General features: G+C 39.4%; 1 protein-coding gene across 1 annotated transcript in view; it reads right to left on the minus strand.

The window, feature by feature from the left end:
* trappc8 (trafficking protein particle complex subunit 8) overlaps nucleotides 1-20320 on the minus strand; it is a 42697-nt gene continuing 22377 nt past the window's right edge. The window contains exons 16-29 of the mRNA XM_032572504.1: nucleotides 13009-13181; nucleotides 12610-12672; nucleotides 10382-10487; nucleotides 10075-10232; nucleotides 8950-9383; nucleotides 8254-8410; nucleotides 8068-8164; nucleotides 6955-7023; nucleotides 6828-6883; nucleotides 5505-5699; nucleotides 5160-5261; nucleotides 4501-4640; nucleotides 3458-3547; nucleotides 1-2262 (exon numbers count right to left, since the gene is read on the minus strand). Coding sequence (XP_032428395.1) covers nucleotides 2013-2262; nucleotides 3458-3547; nucleotides 4501-4640; nucleotides 5160-5261; nucleotides 5505-5699; nucleotides 6828-6883; nucleotides 6955-7023; nucleotides 8068-8164; nucleotides 8254-8410; nucleotides 8950-9383; nucleotides 10075-10232; nucleotides 10382-10487; nucleotides 12610-12672; nucleotides 13009-13181 — 2090 coding nt within the window. The 3' untranslated portion in view covers nucleotides 1-2012. The remainder of the gene's footprint in view (nucleotides 2263-3457; nucleotides 3548-4500; nucleotides 4641-5159; nucleotides 5262-5504; nucleotides 5700-6827; nucleotides 6884-6954; nucleotides 7024-8067; nucleotides 8165-8253; nucleotides 8411-8949; nucleotides 9384-10074; nucleotides 10233-10381; nucleotides 10488-12609; nucleotides 12673-13008; nucleotides 13182-20320) is intronic.

Genomic DNA, 20320 nt, shown 5'->3' on the forward strand with positions numbered 1-20320 from the left:
CACAGTATGAACTTTATTATTCTAGAGAATAAAGTGCAATAATTAATCCTTTGTAATTATTGTCATTAATTTGGTTTAAACTGCCACAGAGCTTAGGTGGTCTATGTAGACCATTACTGCCTGTTCCTGGAGACTGCACACAGACCAAAGACCGTACTGGAAGCCATGTGCTGCACCTAACAGTCAGTATGCCTTAAATTACTCATTTGAATTCTAAATGTGTATGTTTTACCTGATGCTATGATTAAATTAATCACTACTTCAGTCTGATTTAAGTCTGCATCTGCTTTCTGTCCCTGCTATGCTGAAACAATAAACACTACTTTCAGTTTACTGCATTCCAGTGTGGGGAGATTTACCAAAACAACCTTTCCTTACCCTGTTAGCTGCACCGCAGATGAAGCACGGTCTGGAACCAGGAGCTGCACTGACAGAAAGATGAAGCTGCCCTCTGAAGAAATCATCAAGGATAGCTCAGAGAATTTGTGCAAAAATATTCCAACCTTGAGAGATGTATCAAATTCCTCCAGAAAGTATTGGAGGAATATGATACTGGACCAGATGGGTTGGTTTTATTATTGGCCAGAGTGAGTCACAGTCTCAAAAGCAGTCCAGTGGGATTGGACTGGGCCAGTGTTTGGACAGCTTTCAGATAGGAAGTGGAGACTTCTCCACACAGGGTTTTGGGAAAAGCTCTAAGCACTTGATGCAGTTAAATAAGGTGTGAAACAACCATCCATCCATCCATGTTCTTCCACTTATCCAGAGTCGGGTTGTGGGGTCAGCAGACTAAGTAGGGAGGCCCAGCCACTTGTTCCAGCTCCTCCTACGGAATCCCAAGGCGTTCCCAGGCCAGCCAAGAAACATAGTCTGTCCAGCGTGTCCTGGGTCGTCCCCAGGGCCTCCTGCCGGTGGGACGTGCCTGGAACATCTCACTAGGGGGGCGTCCAGGAGGCATCCTGACCAGATGCTCAAGCCACCTCAACTGGCTCCTCTCGACGTGAAGGACATTGGTTCTTTATTCTAACCAACACGGTTTATTCAGTAACAGATCCTGGTTATTTTACTATGAGACGTTTGTCAGCTCAATAGCTAAGGAATGTTGATGAACTGATTGCTCAATGACAAAAATTTGTGTCAGATTAATGTGTTTATTTGTGGGAAATATGAGAGTGATTCATGAATTAATTATATGCCAGAGTGATTGAAAATATGGCCAATAAACACTACAAAAAATGTCATGGTGGGTATTAAAGCATTACTTCATGTCTTAAAGTAAACAATTATTCCTTTGTTAAATAATTCCACACTCCATACATCCTAGAGAAAATACCCTTTTGCTATCATTATCTTTATTTTAACATCCAATTTTCTATTAGAAATAAATAATTTCCAGATGAGATGTTAAGTCTGTACGGGGGGCAATCTGCACTGTGAGGAAAAAAGTCTGATGCACATTCAAGAAGGAAGTGATCATTTTGTCGAATAAAGATCCCTGAATGGCAGCAGGACGGCTCTTCAGTATTCAACAAACTGCCAACATAAAGCCAGAAAATGAGTCTCACTCTGTTCAGGAATTAAGCAGAGGCGTGAAGTGGACTCACTCCAAGTTCAGAGAGGCACCATCAGTCCACAGGCCGTGGGAGCAGCGGTCACTTTGGCCTCACAGGACCAATCAAAACGGAGAATTTTTTATTGAGTCTAAATCAGAATATATTTGAGCAGTTTCATGTTCTAGCTGTCATGACTTCCACCTGGCTTTTTGTTAGCAAGCAAAGAAAAGTGCAAGTTAGAGTCTCTCAGGTCAAACAGGTAAAACACAGTGAGGGATGAGGAGTCTGGGGTACAGATGGGAAGAGGTGGCTTTGTGTGTGTAAGGAAGTCAACCAGTGAAGCATCCACTGATGAAACAAAGATTCGCACGTTCACCATCAGTCACTGGTAGTTCTGTCAGAGAGTCAAAGCTGTGCCTGTGTGTCCATGTGGTGAGTCAGTAGCATCCCACTGTCCCCTCAGGATAAGAGAGGACAGGCGTTGTTGATGATGATGAGAGCAGGACTGGCTGTTTGCTGACTTGATTCACACAGTGTACTGTGTTCAGCTGGCTTAGCAAAAACCAGTGGAGTGTTCAGGTTGTAGACACCAGCCCGAAAGAAGCAGGCCTGCAGAGTGAGGCGCACCATCTCCTGGCACCCCAGCTGCAGCTTGTACTGCGTCTGACCCACCCAAGCAAACGAGGTATGGACCTCCAGAGACTCGGAGCTGGAAACCACACAGAATGACAGGAAGTGAAATCATTATGATCCCTGAAAATGAGCCAAGTTGAACTAGCTTTCCTAGCCCTGTAGCTGTCTCACACATCAGCCATTAAATGTCAGCATACAATAGTGTAGTGTAACTAATGTAATTGTCTATTAATTTCATTTTACTGCAATCCCTTTAAAAAATGGTAGTATGACAGGCTGATGAAGAGGATGCAAAGTGCTGTTTATAACGTTCTTCATTTAATTCAAAATATTTTGTGGAATTTTACATATAGTTTCGGTCTTTTGTCCATTAATTGACAGAATGAAAAAGAAATAATAAGTTTGGTGAGGACTTCCTGTAGTCTTAGGAACACATTATGTGTGGTTAGCATTGCTTATTGATTTTAATTGTACATCATATACAAGGAGAAGAAAGTCAAGTGATCCAATAATCTTCAGTATTTTCTCTCAGTGGCCATGGTTTTAGTGATGTCATCATTAATGTACCACACCAGTGCTTCCTGTTGATGCACAAAAAAATCTGGTGCAGATTGGATGATTTGTCCTGGAGATATGATTGTTCCAATAAAGTAAGGGGCGCACTGGAGTCAAATTCCAATATAATCATATTGCCATCTTTAGATGTTAAAGTTTCATTTATTTCCAGTTTGGTGCAAATGAGGAATGAGTTGGAATGAGTTGACCAGTTTCAAAGTCAAGATTCTGGAGTCATCAGAAATAGGACAGTCTATGTCTTCCCACAAGTCATTTTAAATGTATCCACCAAGGGGTTTTTAAGACCTAACAGGATTTAATGACGTAAATCCATTAAACATGGATTTCAGTCATTAAGTCTCTGCGGTGACAGAAAATTTAGGCAGTTATGCAGTAAAGACATGCCTTACTTACAAATATCGGAAAACAAATCAGAACTTAAAAGGTCAAATTTTTCTTTTATCTGCGCCAATGATGCCATAGAAGACTCTATAAGCAGATCCTTGAAATGCATAATACCACATCAGTGCCATCACTGAAAACCTGGATCTATAGTCAATCTCATTGAATGAGAGTGAAAACATGTGAATGGAAATACAAATTATTAAAGAATTGTGAGCATTATTCACTTTTTTAAATCTTGCCATTATTTTGAACACAATTGTATATTCCAGTTGAACCTGATTCAAGCTGGTTTTTATGTGTTGGAAACATACCTGCTGCTTTTGTGTCGCAGGTCAATGACGACATCTATCTGAACCAAGGAGCAGTTGGACAGAGTCAGAGTTACTGGGACTAAGCAAAGGCTAAGGGCAGAAAGAGACAAACACACACACTTTTACACAACACTACAGTAATGCCGTTGTATCTGGAAGGTAATAGTGGTGCTGCTTTGATCCCATCAACATCTGAGTGTCGTTAAACAACTCAAACGTCTCTCTGTCGTCTCATCATACTGAAGCCTCAGTTTTTTATCTAGCTGTTTTCTGTCCATTCATCAATAAGAGCGGCCAAAACATGATCCATAAACTCCATATATGACCTGCTTAAAATAAAACTGTTGGTTTAACAACTAATAGCTGTGGGTACAGTAATCTTTATGTTTATTCTAATGCATATATGAATTCCCATATCACAGGGTACAACAGGGTAAGCAATTAAAAGACACATGTAATTTTGCTCTAAACATAAGTAGAGGTTTCTGAAATATTATATCCAGAAATTGTGTATAATACACCAACTACACAGAGTCTACAATAAGAAAGAAGAGAAGAGTACATTAAATATTCTTTGTATAAACATTACAGTTGCTTGGAACTATAAAATCTGAAATGTAGTCTATAAGGCATCTGGTCATTCTACTAAATTTATTTATTCAGTCTACAGTAACTACTATGACTTCCTCAACAAGTACACAACAGTATTTGTTTGGCAGAAAACAGGAAAGCCAGGGCTGGATAGGGCTATGTCCAATAATATCTACCAAACAAAAAACATCCCTTTACATTCTAGACGCATAAAAAGGTTGTTTTATGTTCAGACAAAATGGCAGCAATGCTTATAGTGTGGAATTATTACATTTTTATTAATTATATGTGGAATTACAATATTAATCTGAAATGCTCCAAATAAGAAATATTCATCCACATGCATATAAAAACAAAAACTCAGAAAATTAAATAATGGGAGGTCTGTTTTTCTTAAGTTCTGCAATCTATTACTGTGGCATTGTAATGCCTGGTTACTGCAGCTGTCTCACCTTTCTTTGACAAAATGATGAGTAAAGGTTTCAGGGTAGCAGAGGTTTGTTCTGATGAGCTGGGACAGCTCTGGATACGGCAGAATGACGGGAGGAGGCAACTCCGACTTAAATCTGAGGAGCATCATCTCCTGAGTTTCCTGGAGACACAGACACATAAACAGAGAGACAAATGCTTGGCAAAACAGCTTCCAATAAAAGTGGCTCCCAAAGTGTGGAGGGCGCCGTGCCATTGTGGGCTGGGGAGTGGTAAGTGTTAGGGATGAATGGAAAAATAAAACAAAAAAAAAAAACAGTTACACAAAAGTGTTTCACTGTAAAGATGGTTTGTAGTGTGTTTTGTTACCAACCTAAAGTGTGAAATAAACTTCAGTGGAATTTGAAAACAAAATATGTGTATAGGTTTAAGTGTGGTTGAACGTTGTGCGTGCCCAGTTGATTTTTTTTTCTGTTTTGGGGGGATTTTATTGTAATCCATAGGGGGCCCAGAAAATCTTTGGGAACCACTGCATTAAATGAACGAATGTTTTACCTCACATAAGGTGTGAGGTAAAACACCACACATAAAGTCAGTGAAACAGAATAGCACTGATGTCTGGTAGTCTGTGGTCTGGTAGCATCCACTGAGCTGTGGACAAGCAGGAGGATTGTGGTCGTACCTCTTTGGGAATCAGAGAACTGGCCTCTTTGCCGATTGTCTGCAGGGCCACATGAAGCTGGCCTTCTAAGATCAGCTGTTTGTTGTCCTCAACAACGTAAGCCTGGTCACACAAAACACATTCAACTCAAGCACAAAGCATCAACCTCTACCTTTAATTCATATCAGATTACAAATGTGATTAAATCCTACAACACTGCAAAGTGGGACAATGTGGCAGATTCAATACAGGCTGGCAACCAAGGCTTAAACATCTAGAATTTATTTATATGATGTTAAAAAAAGAGCTGCTGATGGTGAGAGTAAAATATCTCAAAACACTTATTCAGATAATCAAATATACAACCTTCCAGATGACGATTATGCTTAGGTCTAGCTCATTACACTTCTTGGCGATAGTTGTAATGTCGGAGGCTGTGTTGTCAGTGTGGCCAGAGCCCTGACTTCTGCTGTTCCTGGGAGTTGAATTCCCTTGTTCTAACACCGAGCTCTGACGGCAACGGAAGAAGAAATCTCCACATGGTGTAGAGGAACTCATGATCTGCACACAGAAAGTTCAGAGTAGGAGAGACGTGTGTCTGCAGGTGCACTAAACTGTTCTTGTTACATAAAAGAGTTTGGCAATGTGTCGTCAGTTCACTGGGGTGGGCCATCTGTCGCTGCCAGGTGCAGCCACTCCTAGCCACCACTGAGTTTATTACAACAATAAAGCATGCTTCATGGGAGACATCTGGGTGGTTATCTAGAATATTCATTCATATGATTTTAAAAATGAAAACAGAAAAGAGCTAGTTACTTTGTCATAAGGATCATTCAAAAGTTTGACTAAATGAGGAAATGAGGAACATACTAAAAATAATTTCAAATTCAAAATCTGCTCTTCAAGTCTGTACCATCATATGGCTTAAATCAAAACCTTGTAGCTGTGCACCACACAGTGAAAGGGAAAAGGAAACTGGAAATCCAACTGGAGGTAAGGTTACAAACCCTAAAAGATGAATTTGTGCCAGTCTGTTAGCTCTGGTCAGTTACAGTATTTCATGTTACAATTATTGTAAATGTGTTTGTGTTTACTTGGCAGACCAGACTTAGCAGACTTTGCTAATGTTAATGTAAAAGTTAAGCATTTTATGAGCCTAAACAATATTTTTGACCGTAACTTGACAGTGTGAGGGCTCAGGTCTGGACTGGCGACAACAGACCCAGTTGTTCCCACATTGGTGGTCCTGCGTATACCCAACTTCATCATTATTAGCCCCTTTTTGGTGCTTTCAAAAATAAAGGAGGAAGACAAGATGTTAGAAAATCCTTCTAGAAACAGCTTCCACTGTCAGCTTTACAAACAATTCTTTGAAACAAAAATATGGAAGACACTTATTTAATTGTGTTTGTTTTAGTCACATTAAATGATGCCATAGTTTTTTGTGTTCTTCTTTGTCTGAACTGTTGAGCTTAAAGGATGAATGTTTCTGATCTGTGGCTATTCTCCCACCAACTTATCCAGCCAAATAAGGAGCCTTTGTTTATTACATTTTCCTCTCTTTAAGGCCAGTAAGTTGATATTTTCAGTCTGTAACACAGTATCATTATACTGTCATATAGCCGTCCTGGGTTCATACATACAAGATTCTGATTCTACATCAACAATAAAGCAGTGAATTAATCTTACCCGTTCATTTCCAAGATTCAGGTCTGCAAACGTGTATTCCTTTGCAGAATCAGAGCCTAAGAACAAAGTTAAATCTGTGCTTTCAAAAAAGAACATCCAAGATGGCTTGTGTGAGAAGGAAAAATACCTTCATGGGGTTTGCATCTCATGGCTTTAAAACAAAGCTTAGCTCTTTCTCGACTGCCGAGTCTGCAATCTGGAGAGAGAAAATTAAAGCAGTGAAAAGCAATCGTCTAGTTTATTTGTATATCACGTTTCATCAACAAGGCAGTTCAAAGTGCATAAAAACATCACATATTTTGATGAGTGCCACCATCAAAAAAAAACAACAAATCATATGTGTTGGTCAATGTTCCATTTATTATGGTTCAAAAGCAACTCAAAACAGGAGGCTTTTTGGCACACATTGTTTCCTGTAGAGGTAAGTATTACACAGACTCTGGCGAGACCTCTGACTGAAGACAGTTGCATGGTAGTCTGTTGAAGAGGAAGCGCACAGTTTTCCATTCATCTTATGAAACAACTAGGCCTGACATGAAAAGCAATAAATTATCAATTAAAAACAGTAGCAACTACATAACTAGCTGCCCTATGATTTCATAGAACAGCCAGTATAAAAAAAAAATACTGGAAACTATTAACATACAATACACAGTACTATCCTTACACTTCTTATTTTTCACAAAGTTCCCAATTAGCAGAATTGAACGTTTTCCTTATATGAGCCTAATGATTAATATATTTTGAAGAGAAAGTTTATTGTCCATTTTTGTTTGTCTACTTAAAATGTCTTCCAGTTATAATGCTAAATGTTCTTTAAAAATTTGTTAATCTTGGTGAAGGTGTACTTACATTATTATGCCATTTTTTGTTATAAATTAACAATGGTCTCAAAACGACAATATTACAGTTTATCACAATAATTTCTGGGACAATTAATTGCTCAGCAAAATGTGTTATCATGACAGGCCTAGAAACAACTTTCTATTAACAGAGATGATTGACCAAAAACTAGGAGACCATTCGACCTTACATCATTCCTGGTGTGGTCATTATTATGTTTGTGGTTGGAAAAGAGCCCATGATCCATGCAATAAGAAGTATTGTGTTTGTAATAATTTGAATTGAATTGTAAAACCTTTGTAGAACCTTTAGATACTAAAAAGTATGCAGAAAAAAATGACAATGATAAAAAAAAAACATTTTAAAAGGGAGGTAGTCCCTTTTAAAATGGACTTACCATAATTGTTGCATGGATTAATGTACTTGTGGAGGCGCCAGTGCTGACTACTGCTAGACACCTGGACAATGTGGAACTCACGGACACCACTTTCACTCTGGAACAATTGAAAGAAATTTAAACTAAGTTTCGCAACATGATGTGAGAACAAAGAAACTTCATAAGTCGAAGTGTGGTTCATCTTACTGCATTTACGTTCTCCACATCAATAAAAACAAGAGTTCCCCCGCTGCCTTTGTCATCTAGAGAGTGATGAGGGGAAGCACTGCTGCGGCAGGCGGAGGCCTGGACACTCAGAGACCGACTGGCACAGATAAACACCGTGTGACGCAACACCCGGTGACTTCATGAGGAGGAGATGACAGACCGTTAAACTTAGTACAAATACAGAACTCATTCAGAACCTAAATTATTGCATATGTTGATAATATGGATTGATGGATTGAATACATCCATCTTTCCACTGTGTGACAAGCATTTAGTCCGGATAATGTCTTGGGAAGTTGAAACTTTTCTCATTAGTTCATAAGGTGAGGTGGGGACAGGCCATATTTCCATCAGTACTTGAGTTTCAGGGTGTACACACTATTTTTGTTGAATATAGACAATTTTTCGGAATTACTATTCCACATATTTTATCCAATCACCAAACTTGCCAAAAACACTTTCAGCAGAGCTGATTTTACAATATGTGCACAGCCAGATGCAGCATTCTACAGAACACTGTCTGTTTTGTTCATGTCAATGTGAACAGTTCAGTCTTCTTTACAGACTCATTAAATCTATCTTAAGATAAACAAAATGTCACCACTAAAATGCTCTAGTCACAATTATATTAAAGCAACAATATACTCAAGATTAATCCTCAAAATCATCTTTCACCTGATTTTGAGTCCTTTCTCTGTGTTCTCATAGTAGAACAGGAAGTTGATTTCGTGAACTCCTTCCTGGTCTGGTCCTCGGAGCCAGAGGGGTAGCTGAACCGACTGTCCTGGCTGCAGTGTGCTGCCATGTATTGGGATCTCTGTGACCCCAGAGGGCTGACTGCATGCAGGAGCAGAAACCAATGTCTCAGAGGACATGGAGCCTGGCTGGAGGGGGTTAGGAAACGTCACATAGGCGGAGCAGTTCTCTGCTGAGCGGGGGCTGGGAGGTGTGAAGGGTGCTGTGCTCTGGCTGCCAAACGTGAAGAAATCAGGGTGCGTTGACGCCACCCGAAGGCCACACAGAGCAACTGCACTGACATTACAGAACTCCACATAAGCTTTCCTGATCTCGCCGCACAGCAGGGCAGTGGGAAACTGCAGGAAGAAAACCTGCGGACACACACACACACCCACACACGCACACACACACACACACATTAAGATTGTTTTGTATTATTCAGCAGCTTGCAGTGATTTTAAACAATTATATAAATTATAGTACATTCAAACTACTTGACAAAACATAAATCCACAGAGATATACTGTACATTTAAAACTGATTCTTAGATTACATCATTTTCTTTGCTTTTGAGAGAAACCTGTCTCATTCCCTTCCAGAAACCAACTTCTCAGCTGAAGAAAAATGATTGTACATCTAAATCTGCCAGGAATAAGAATCATTCTAGGCTCATAAAAAACTAAGTACTGCAAAAAATATTTTTGAAGTTGAGGATTACAATCACAAGCGACTTAATTACAAAAAGAAAATAAGGAATAGAAAAGCCAAAACAATGGACTAAAGGGTTAGGGAAAGTCATTCAATCTAAGCCTGTTTAATTCAAGTCCTAGACAACCTCAACCAGACATTTTATCTCTGCAGGCTTGTTTGGTGTGTGTTTGTTCCAAAATGAATCTATAATCTCAATGATAAGCCAAAGGCAAGAAGTTCAGTCACAAGCTTCACATAAACTAGCTCATCTTTCAGGATAATTCATTCAAAACGTAAAGCCAATGAACTATTTTAACTTGAAGTTCACCTGATCATGTTAGCCATAGAGGAAGACATGAGAGTGTCAGTTACCTCCATTAGGGGCATAGGTGGGGTTATGATGGGCTCCAAACGTCGATCCGTGCCATATCGAACTTGCATCTTGTCTTCTTTTGTCAGGTTAAGCCGTGGGCCCTGGATCTTCAGGTCCTGTCTACCACGAATGATCATGGAGTCCAACGTCTGCTGCCCTGATGCAGGAGAAAGTCCACACACAACATGTTTTTGGCAGTATAAAGTAATTATTTGAGATCAGACCATTAACATGTCTAGTCTGTGCCAGAATACAATGCTGTGTATTAAATCAACCAACCCTGGGTGGAAACACATGGAAACATACCTTCAGTGTTTGAGGAGGCTTCTCCAAAGTGAGATGAAGTCAGGTTGTAGATCACTCCTACAATGTTCAGCTGACCAGTTCTGTGTGGCAGCAGCTTCAGTCGGGCCTGACAGTACAAAACAAAACCCCAAAACTATGTGTGACAAACAATAGAAGTCGGTCCTCACCAATCTACACTGTCTGAACAGAGCGGGTTAGACTGGTGCACTGCAACGAGCTACTAATTGAATCACAGTTACCCTTAATATCAATCATAACCTAACTACAAAATATTTACAGGCAACACACAAGCAATAAATAAGAAAAACAAAAACAAGAACTGTAAAATCTTTCTCTGCTTTTCCTCAAACTTGAGTAGAAAAGTCCTCATCTTTTTTGATCACCAAGGCTAATATAACAATTAGTTTTGCACTGATATTTTCAGTAATTATGTTGAGCTAGCATGGTTGTCAGTTGTGAGTTAGCTTTATATTTCAGTAGTAGGTTTCAGTCAGCAGCAGACATGGTGACAGTGGAGGAAGTCTGGACCCATAAAGAGAGGCATACAGTAGACAGAGTTGATCTGTTGCATACATGTAGATGGAGAGGTTCTGGGATTTCTGTCATTGTCTTCTTTACTTCCATCGCATGTGAACTAATGTGCAACACAGCACTTCTGGTTACCAGTGGTATTGCTCAGTTTGGATACGCATCTACAGTTAGCTGACTAACTTGTGTAGTGGCAAAATTTAAGGTTACTATGATTATTAGCTGAGTCTATGCATAACAGTATTATGATTCTTGTGTGATGCATGAGCTTATGAAAAAGACTTCTGAAGCAGTTTGGTTTCACTGGCCTTAACATCACAGTGAAGTCATTGGGTTGTTTCTTTATCTCTCATGGCTCCCCTAGTGAACAAAGATACGTGTGCTTGCTGTATGCTGTCTGTTCTGTAACTAAGTAGATTATCAAACTGTGTTTAGATTATCAAGAAGATAATCTACTTAATCTACTTACAACTTATAAAACTGTAAGCTGTGCTCTGCTCGAGGGTCTTTCTCCTGACTGCCATCAGTGAGCAGAGACTTCAAATGCTGTTAAGCCTTTGAATAAATACCTATTAAGAATATATTCTTTGTCTGGTTCTTGAAACAGTTTTCCCTCACTCTTTGTTAAAGGAAAATTTCCACAACACTTGCAAGACATAAACCCAGAAGACACATAAGAGTGTAACATAACCATAATGCTTGTTTTCTTCAGAATAAATAAATTTAAAGGTAAATATGCGAGACTTTTTTAGGACAGTTTCAGCTACTTGATTGTTAAGCCATCCAAAGTTTTCCACCGTTTAAAACTGATTTTTGGGCAGCACCATGCTGGTTTTAAGTGTGGTTGTGATGGGCAAATTAAAAGGGACATGTGCTTCGGCGGGCAGAGGCCCAACCGGAGAGAGAGAGACGCACCATCACATCTGTTCAGCGGGAGGATTGTCTTTATGGATTTTTAAAACAAGCAAAAAATTAAAGAAAAGACGTACACGGCAGTCACAGATCGTGACTCTCAAAACATGTTTGGAGCGTTGCACACAGGAAATGCCGTCCGGTGAAAGAAGACGCCACCAAGGAGGAAGAAAAACACTCCCTGTGAGATCTGATCTGGAATTTATTTTCTTTTTGACAGATGGAACCACTATTTTTTCCTCATTTCTGGGAGGTGGGGATTTTGCTGTTTTGGATTTTTCATTTTAGATTGGTACTTTGGATTATAACTGGGGAATATTTTCAGGACAGTGTTTTTTGAGGATATGGGACCCTATTGTGGACATTATTCTGATTAAAACTAATTGAATGTTTGGGGCATTTCTTTTTTGCACTTTTTTACTGAGTTATTTAAATATAACCATATATTATTTTTGAGGGATTTTGGTTACTGATCTGTTATTTATCAGAATTACTATTATTTCTTCTTATTATTGACTTTTGAATATTTCTATTGTAGATAAAAATCAACAAATTCCATGTTAAGTGGATGGATATTTATATTATTATTAAATATAAATGTGTATCATATTTTACCTGATACCTTAAACAGAAGCTCTGTGATGAAATTGTGAGTTCTGCTTTAAGTCCCGTATAGAAGTGGTGCATTACACAACCTTAACATGACTGTTTCTAGAAGTTAATGGTAGATCACAAAATCAGCACCAGGGGCGCTTCAAGATTCAGTGTTTGATCCCACAGTTACTCACAGTTTTGGTCTCTTCTGATCCCAGGTAGAACTCTTTGATGATCTCTGTGACAATTTCTTCTTTCTGTGACAATAGCAACATGAAACATATTGAAGGTGCAATGGAAAGTTTCAATGATGGATCTAAACACCAGTCTGAATAAAAATCTAGATTGTTGGGCGTGCCGTGGTGGCGTAGCGGTTAGCGCGACCCGTATTTGGAGGCCTTCAGTCCTCGACGCGGCCGTCACGGGTTCGACTCCCGGACCCGACGACATTGTCTTCCCCCTCTCCTTCCCTGTTTCCTGTCAGCCTACTGTCATATAAGGGACACTAGAGCCCACAAAAGACCCCCTGGAGGGGTAAAAAAAAAAAAAAAATAAATCTAGATTGTTAAACTGGGTTTGGTCAGAATGCTCACCTTGCCTGCTGAGTTGTCTTCATTAGTGATCATCCCTTCAGCTATCTGCTCACTTGTTGATTCCTTTCCCCCTAAAGGCGTGCCAGTAGAAAACTTCCATAGGAGAGAGAGGTTGGACAAAAGCAAAGAAACCTTCAAAGGGTTTCTGAATGTGACCTCCACAATTATTGGTTCTGTTGAGGAAAACAGAGTACAGGTACAATTCATATTACATGAGACACTGACAGTCTCATCATCAAAGACCAATTTTTTGCTCTTGGAAGGGTTTTAATAGGGAATGAAGCACTTTGTGGATTATCTTTATCTGGTCTCCATGTCCAGCATGGATTTAGCAGTTAGAAGACTTAGTCAAAACAACTTAGGCATAGGCCACTGAGATGGGTAAAAAGGGAACAGGTGTGCATGGGAGTGTTCACTACATCAGAACTTATTCTGCAAATGTTTTTCCACCTCCCTTTTCGAGCATTAAGTCTCTCAGAAAAGCCAAAAAATACTTCAAGAGAGCATGAAAACATTTTTGTGAAATTGAGGAAGTTATTTCAAATTTTGATAAATCCATGAACAATTTTTAATGTGTTCCATCTATTGAGGGTGTTCTCAAACTAGTTTACTCTAGAACAGTGTCTCTCAATTCCAGTCATCAGGGACCCTTGTTCTGTAGGTTTTCAACTCAATCCAATTCAAAAATCCTTCATAGACCATAAGGGAAATTAAATGTTGCTGAAACTCTTATTAATTCAAAATACTTCAGTTCACTTCAGGTGACGGCTGTGGGCAGAAAGTTTCTACTGTAATGGTCTGTATTACACCGAATTTGAAGAAGCCTCTGACTAAAGACACTGTTAAGAGTGAGAGTAAGGGTTGTCTTGCAATCATTTGAATCACGTGTTCTGGTACAGAGATGCATCTAAAATATACAGGGCAGAATGGCAGGGCTGTTCTAGAACAGCTTGCGATGGACTGGCGACCTGTTCAGGGTGATCCCGCCTCTCGCCCGTTGACCGCTGGAGATAGGGAGCAGCACCCCTCACAACCCCACAAGGGATAAGCCTGTATGATAATGGATGGATGAATGAATGTTCTAGATGGGTGCCCAGGTGCAGTCCTCGAGAGTTGCCAACCTGCAACTTTTAGATGCCTTCTCCAACACACCTGGATCAAATGAATGACCCATTACCTGGCCTCTGCAGAGCTGAATTACTGCTGTTGAGGGAATTCAGTCATTTGACTGAGTTGTAGGTGTCAGAGTTTTGCAAATAGTTCTCTCATGAATAAGTTTGTCTCGCTACTCTAAGCTGGAAACAAGTTGAGGTGGACCATGCTGTTCTTGCAGAAACCGTTCAGCTAGTTCAGAGAGACCCCTCTACTCCTCATCTTTAAGTTTCTGTTTTATGACCGACCCCCACCCCACTTTCAATAAAGCCAGGTTGCTGCAGGGGGACAAGTTGGAGTTGTCCTGAGGCTCCAATGAGACTCTCCCCCTTTACGAAGGCTGAAGTGATACTACTCTCTATGTGGTTCTTTATATGAACAGGTTAAAAAACCCAACAGTAGGAGAAGTATCTAAAAGTTGCAGGATGTTTGCTCTTGAGGACTGGACCTGGGCACCGCTTGTCTATGGTGTTAGAAAGAAGGCTGAGACTTGCCTAGAGTAGGAGCAGTGTAGCATTTGTCCAGGATATTGGTCAGGGGACCTGGGGCCTCATGCATAAAATGTGCGGCGCCATATTTTACACACAAGTCGGCATGCATAAAAATTAACTTTGCGTCAAAGTTTGCGTAAATATATTGGCAGCCACACAAACTTTTTCTGTGGGCAACAAACTACAAAGCGTCAAAACCAGTGTTGTATAGTAACGAAGTAAAAACACTTCACTACTTTACTTAAGTATATTTTGGAGTACTTCATACTTTCCTCGAGTATGAAAATTTTTGATGACTTTCACTTTTACTTCATTATATTTCCGAACTTAATTGCGTACTTTTACTCCGATACATTTTCAGTGTGTGGTTTAGTTACTCGTTACAAAAAGCGAGCGAGAAACGCAAGTGTTTTGACCCCACCTACTGATTGACTGCAACAAAGTCGGTAGCCTACTTGCCTGGGCTTGTTCATCACCACCAATAGGATACACCTGTTTCGCTTCTCCCATTAAACACAAAGCAAGTCTCTCAATCAGCAGCAGCCACATGGAGGAGGAGACGGAGACCACAACGACTGCAACTACGTCGGACACGGCTCCAGGGGAACCACCAGCTGGTGATGAGAGCCCATGGCCTTATTTAAACACAATATACTCTTTCGTGGGTGTTAAAGATTCGTCGTACCGCATGCAGTGTATGTTATTCCTGCCCAAAGATGTGGAAATTCTATCTTACAAAAACTCCCCGTCCAACTTGAAGAAACACATCGAGGTAACTTCTTATGAAATGGTTATAATCCTCCTCTTTCAGTAACTATAGCTTGGTCACTAGGCACTATTGTGAAATCTTGACCGTAACGTTACCTGTATAAATGAACTTTGTTTGACATTGTTTCAGTTCCACACGTGGTGTATTTAGCTTAGGCCTAATGTTGACTGTAGCAGGCTACCTAGACTCCTCTGTTCAAGGGGGGACGGAAGCCATAGCGATAGCAATTTAGACTAAATTTAACGAATAATAATCAGTTGTAAAGTAGGTTAAGTTAACCCTCCTGTTATGTTCCGGGTCAAATTGACCCGTTTTAAAATTTACAAATTAAAAAAAACATAAATAGAAGCATTTTTTTTGCATGAAACGTTTTCTATTTGTCTTAATAGGTGCACTCTAGACATAAGTTGAAAATTTATTCATTTTACACATTTGTACCAAACCCTAGGTCTACTTTTTACATCGATACTGTTCGGGTCAATTTGACCCGGCAGTCAGGTTAAAGTGCAAAAAAAGATTTTAAAATGTCCAATTCTATATGTTTCCTTGCAGTTATGAACCATATTTCACCACACACACACTCACACACACACACACGCAACCACACACCCACAAGCCCACTTTCTCACTATTCTCTTTACTTCACTAGGAAACTGCGAGAAAACAGGTGTTCACACAACCTTTGACGGGAATCTTTTCTGTTCCTGTGGACAAACTCCACCCACACTGAGTGGACACTCAGCAGAAGTGGAGAAAAACATAAATACTCTCTGCATGACTCATTTATCTTGATTTTAATCAGCGGGTCAATTTGACCCAGAACAGTATGTGTGTCTCAAGTTCAATTATAAAGATCACCCTTTGGTAAAAAAAAAAAAGTATAATATAAAATAATTTACCAAAGGTCAACTTCAAGGAAATTATTGTTTTTTTGTGTCTAGGTTTTTTTCAGTGGACATTAAAAATCTAAATTCCATTTTTTATGTCCAAATGAGTAAATGAGCAGGTTGTCGTCATTGATCCTTAATTTCTGAGAAATAATAAAACATCATTGCACAAATATTGATTGAAATGGTTAGTATTGGAGTTAATAATCAGATACAAAAATGTTTTGGAGGAATTATTTGGTTTCTGACACTATTGCATGATTAAACACTCCCTGGGTCAAATTGACCCACGAACATTTTTGCTGTACCCTAGAAACGAACATAACAGGAGGGTTAACCTTGTGCTATAGGTAAAGCACCTAATTTTCTTAACTAAATGATGCCTGCAGGTATATCTATTAGCAGGTTTAATTTTGCCTGCACTTGGTTGTGTACATTATTTTAAGTGTATTTGACAAGTTTACCAAAATATAAAAAATGTCATTCAAACTACATTTGCCTTGTTTTACTTTTTACTTGTACTTTTCATTACATTACTTGAGTACATCAATTTTTACAGTAATTTCCATACTTAAGTACAAGAAGTTTCAGATACTTTAAGACTTTAACTCAAGTAACATTTCAGTCAGTGACTTGGACTTTTACCAAAGTCATATTTTGGAGAGGTACCTATACTTTTACTTGACTCTGAGATTTCAGTACTTTATACAACACTGGTCAAAACTCACCTAAATCCACTGAAATCTGACTACATTCGATGTTATTTAGACCAAGAAGCATTAAACCCGATATTTTTCATGATTTTAATATTTTATTGTTTACACATAAACAATGAAACTGAACAGCATTTATCCTCAGACAATAAGCTAACAAGCACACACAAAAAAGAAAATAAAAACAAAAGTATGTGAAAACCTCGCTTGAATGTAAATAGTACTTTTTCTCAGTTTTTGTCTCATAAGGATGTAACGCATTGGTCCGTGTGCCGAAGCGCATGAAATGCATCTATGGGATCATTTCATTCTCACTAAAAGAAGAAAACAGGGTTGGATCAGCAGATTAACTCAAACCTGCCGATTAAAAACAGGTTTGATTATTTTTAAGGTGATCAAAGTGTGTAGACAATCACACTTATATAAGTAGCTGCGCAAAGGTGAGCTGCGTAATTGTGGAACACTTTGGCTCTGATGGAGAACATCGCCAAGGGAAGGATTCAGAGGGAGCGTTTGTTCAGAGATCATATTGATCTGCTGGGAAATGTTGATGATGGCTTATGAGTGTTTAGATTGCTCAGACTCATCATCCTGGAGCTCTGAGCAAAACTTAAAGAGCCGTGCAGTACCGGTACCGGTCCAGCTGCAGTCATCCTTCAGTCGAGTCGCCCGTTTTGTGAGTGCGCCTTATGGACATAAAGCATTCTACTATTTAGAATAAACGTCCACATTCCCCACTCAAAGGATCCTCTGACACGCTGTCTGTCTTTAAATCCCGGCTGAACGCGGTACTGTTAAAACAGGCATTTGCACGATCTCTTTATTTTTTTTAATTTGGATTTTATTTTTCTTTAAAATGTATTATTTTTATTTTTGTGAGGTGACATTATGTGTCCTCAAAGCACCTTTTAAATAAAATATATAATTATTATTATTATAAATACTTATACTGGGACCTCTGGTGGTGACATGATCTGAGACGGCCGCTTTGAGTGGAGGCTCCCATGAGATTGATGATTAATTGACAAATTACGTAATTTTCTGGACATCCCCTTTAAAAAACCTGCAAATAAGAAAATGAGGCCGACAAGAAACACAGTTGGTAAACATCAAACTGACCAAAAAGAGTCCAAAGAGAAGAAAGACCCGCAGCAGGCTAACACTACAGCTAGCGAGAGAAGAAAAGCTAACGAAGCTAATGAACAAGTGGCCAAAGTCCTGCGTGAACTAAAGGAGTTGAGGAAAGAAAATCAGAGTGCGTTTGCTGAGACTGCTGCTCTGAGACAAAGGCTGCTTTCAGGTCTCGTACTGATGTTTTCATCAGCGCGAGATCTGAAAGAGCATATGGACACCCTAGAGCAATGCATGGAAAAAGCAGAAAGTAGAAACGGCACAACGGAAGAAGTTAGCCAGAGAAACAAGAGAGAGCTTCGGTACTTGCTGAGACGTGAGGCTTTGCTCACTAATCAATGTGATGACCTATAGAACTGTCTACGCCGTAACAATCTCAGAATCTACCAAGTCTCGGATTGAAGTGAGAAACAGGACATGATTGGCTTTGTAAAGGAACTAATCAGAACCACGCTTCTTCTGCAGGAGGACATACACATTGAAAGAGCACACTGAGCGTTAGGACCGAGGCCAGCTGACACGAATCCGCCACGTTCCATCATTGTCTGTTTCATGGATTACACCATAAAAGAAGCTGTACTACGATAGGTATGGTTACAAAAACAAATCGTCCTCCAAGGGAAAAGAATATACTTTGAACAGGATTTCTCTCCAGAGGTCCAAAAGAAGAGAGTGCGACTGCAGAGCATAATCAAACAACTTAAAGAAAAAGGAATACAGGCAAAATGTCGTTTTCCGGCTCAACTCAGAATCGACTTGGAAAGCGGCATGAAAACCTTCCCTACACTTCTCGACACAGTACCGACGTTGGAGAGGTTGGGTGTGTCGGTGCAGATGAGTGAGAGAGAGAGGATGGAGGCAGAGCTTTCCTGAGAGGCCTGGATTCCAAGAGTCAACAACAGGAGACATGGAAAAGGGGGGCTACCCAATGCGGATCTAAAAGTTTACATTTAAAACTGCAATGAGAACAAAATGTTCATAAACAAAGGAACTCTTGTGGACTATAAGGTATGTTCTAAGAAAAAGATTGTTAAAGGGGAGAAGAAGACTTTATCGAAATAGCCAATGTTACTTTATATAGTGAATTTGTATTACAAATGTTTATTATCTCACGGTTAGTCAATAACAACGTGCTTTACTATCATTATCCCAATTGGGTGGAGATCTCACCAGGGAATTATTGCTTTTCTTTGGATTGTGATCTGGACAGCACTTAGTGCTTTTCCCCCATCACACAGCACTCTGCCTTGGTACCATCGGGGGCTGGTCAGGAGGCCACTACAGATTATGTCTGGCCTTAATATAACCAGTCAGGTTTATGGGAGTCTTTGGAGCTTATTTTGCTCAAATTATTTCTGTGTTACTATGTTCTTGTTCCTTGACACATTTGTGCCCACACTGAGCGTCCAACAGGAGGCAGAAACAGATAAGATGCAACATTCAGAATTAAGTTTGAAGGTTCAAAAAGTAGTGTTCGAGGTTGCCACGATCAAAACAACTATATTATATGACTGACTTAAATATTGTGTGTTATACAGTGATCCCTCGTTTTTCGCGGGGGTTACGTTCCAAAAAGAACCCATGATAAGTGAAATCCGCGAAGTAGGAACCTTTACTTTTTTAACAATTATTAAACAATGAAATACTCCATAATACATTGAAACCAAAGAACAAAACCATTTTTACAGGGCCAAGCATTTTTTTTAACAAATAAAAGTACTGTATAAATGTTTTTCTTTTCTTTTTTTTTTTTTTTTTACAAATAACTACTATACTGAAAAATAATCATTTTAATCATCAATACGAAGTGAAGGCTTCAAATTGCGGAGATCAGCACCGCCCCACCGCGACCCGAGTCATTGGATTAGAACGGGAAAAAAATAATTATGAAAAAAAATACAGTGCAGTTGGACAAATAGTGATTCACCTGTATTTCACTGCTTCTCCTGACTTCGCTCTGTCGCGTTTTTGTCTTCTAAAGCCCGTGGTGCAGGTGTGTTTTTTTCGAGAGAAGAACATAGTTATCTGTAGTTGTTGTCGCTCTTTTTTCTCCTGGGCAAAAGAATTCTTATAAACCGACATGCCACCATCGATTATGTCAAATTTGGTAAGCTGTTTTACGTACGTGTACATATTACCTGCAAAGTTATTGACACACAGGTAGAGAAG

The sequence above is a fragment of the Xiphophorus hellerii genome, chromosome 9 (genome assembly GCF_003331165.1).
Source record: "Xiphophorus hellerii strain 12219 chromosome 9, Xiphophorus_hellerii-4.1, whole genome shotgun sequence".
In the NCBI taxonomy this organism is placed as follows: domain Eukaryota; kingdom Metazoa; phylum Chordata; class Actinopteri; order Cyprinodontiformes; family Poeciliidae; genus Xiphophorus; species Xiphophorus hellerii.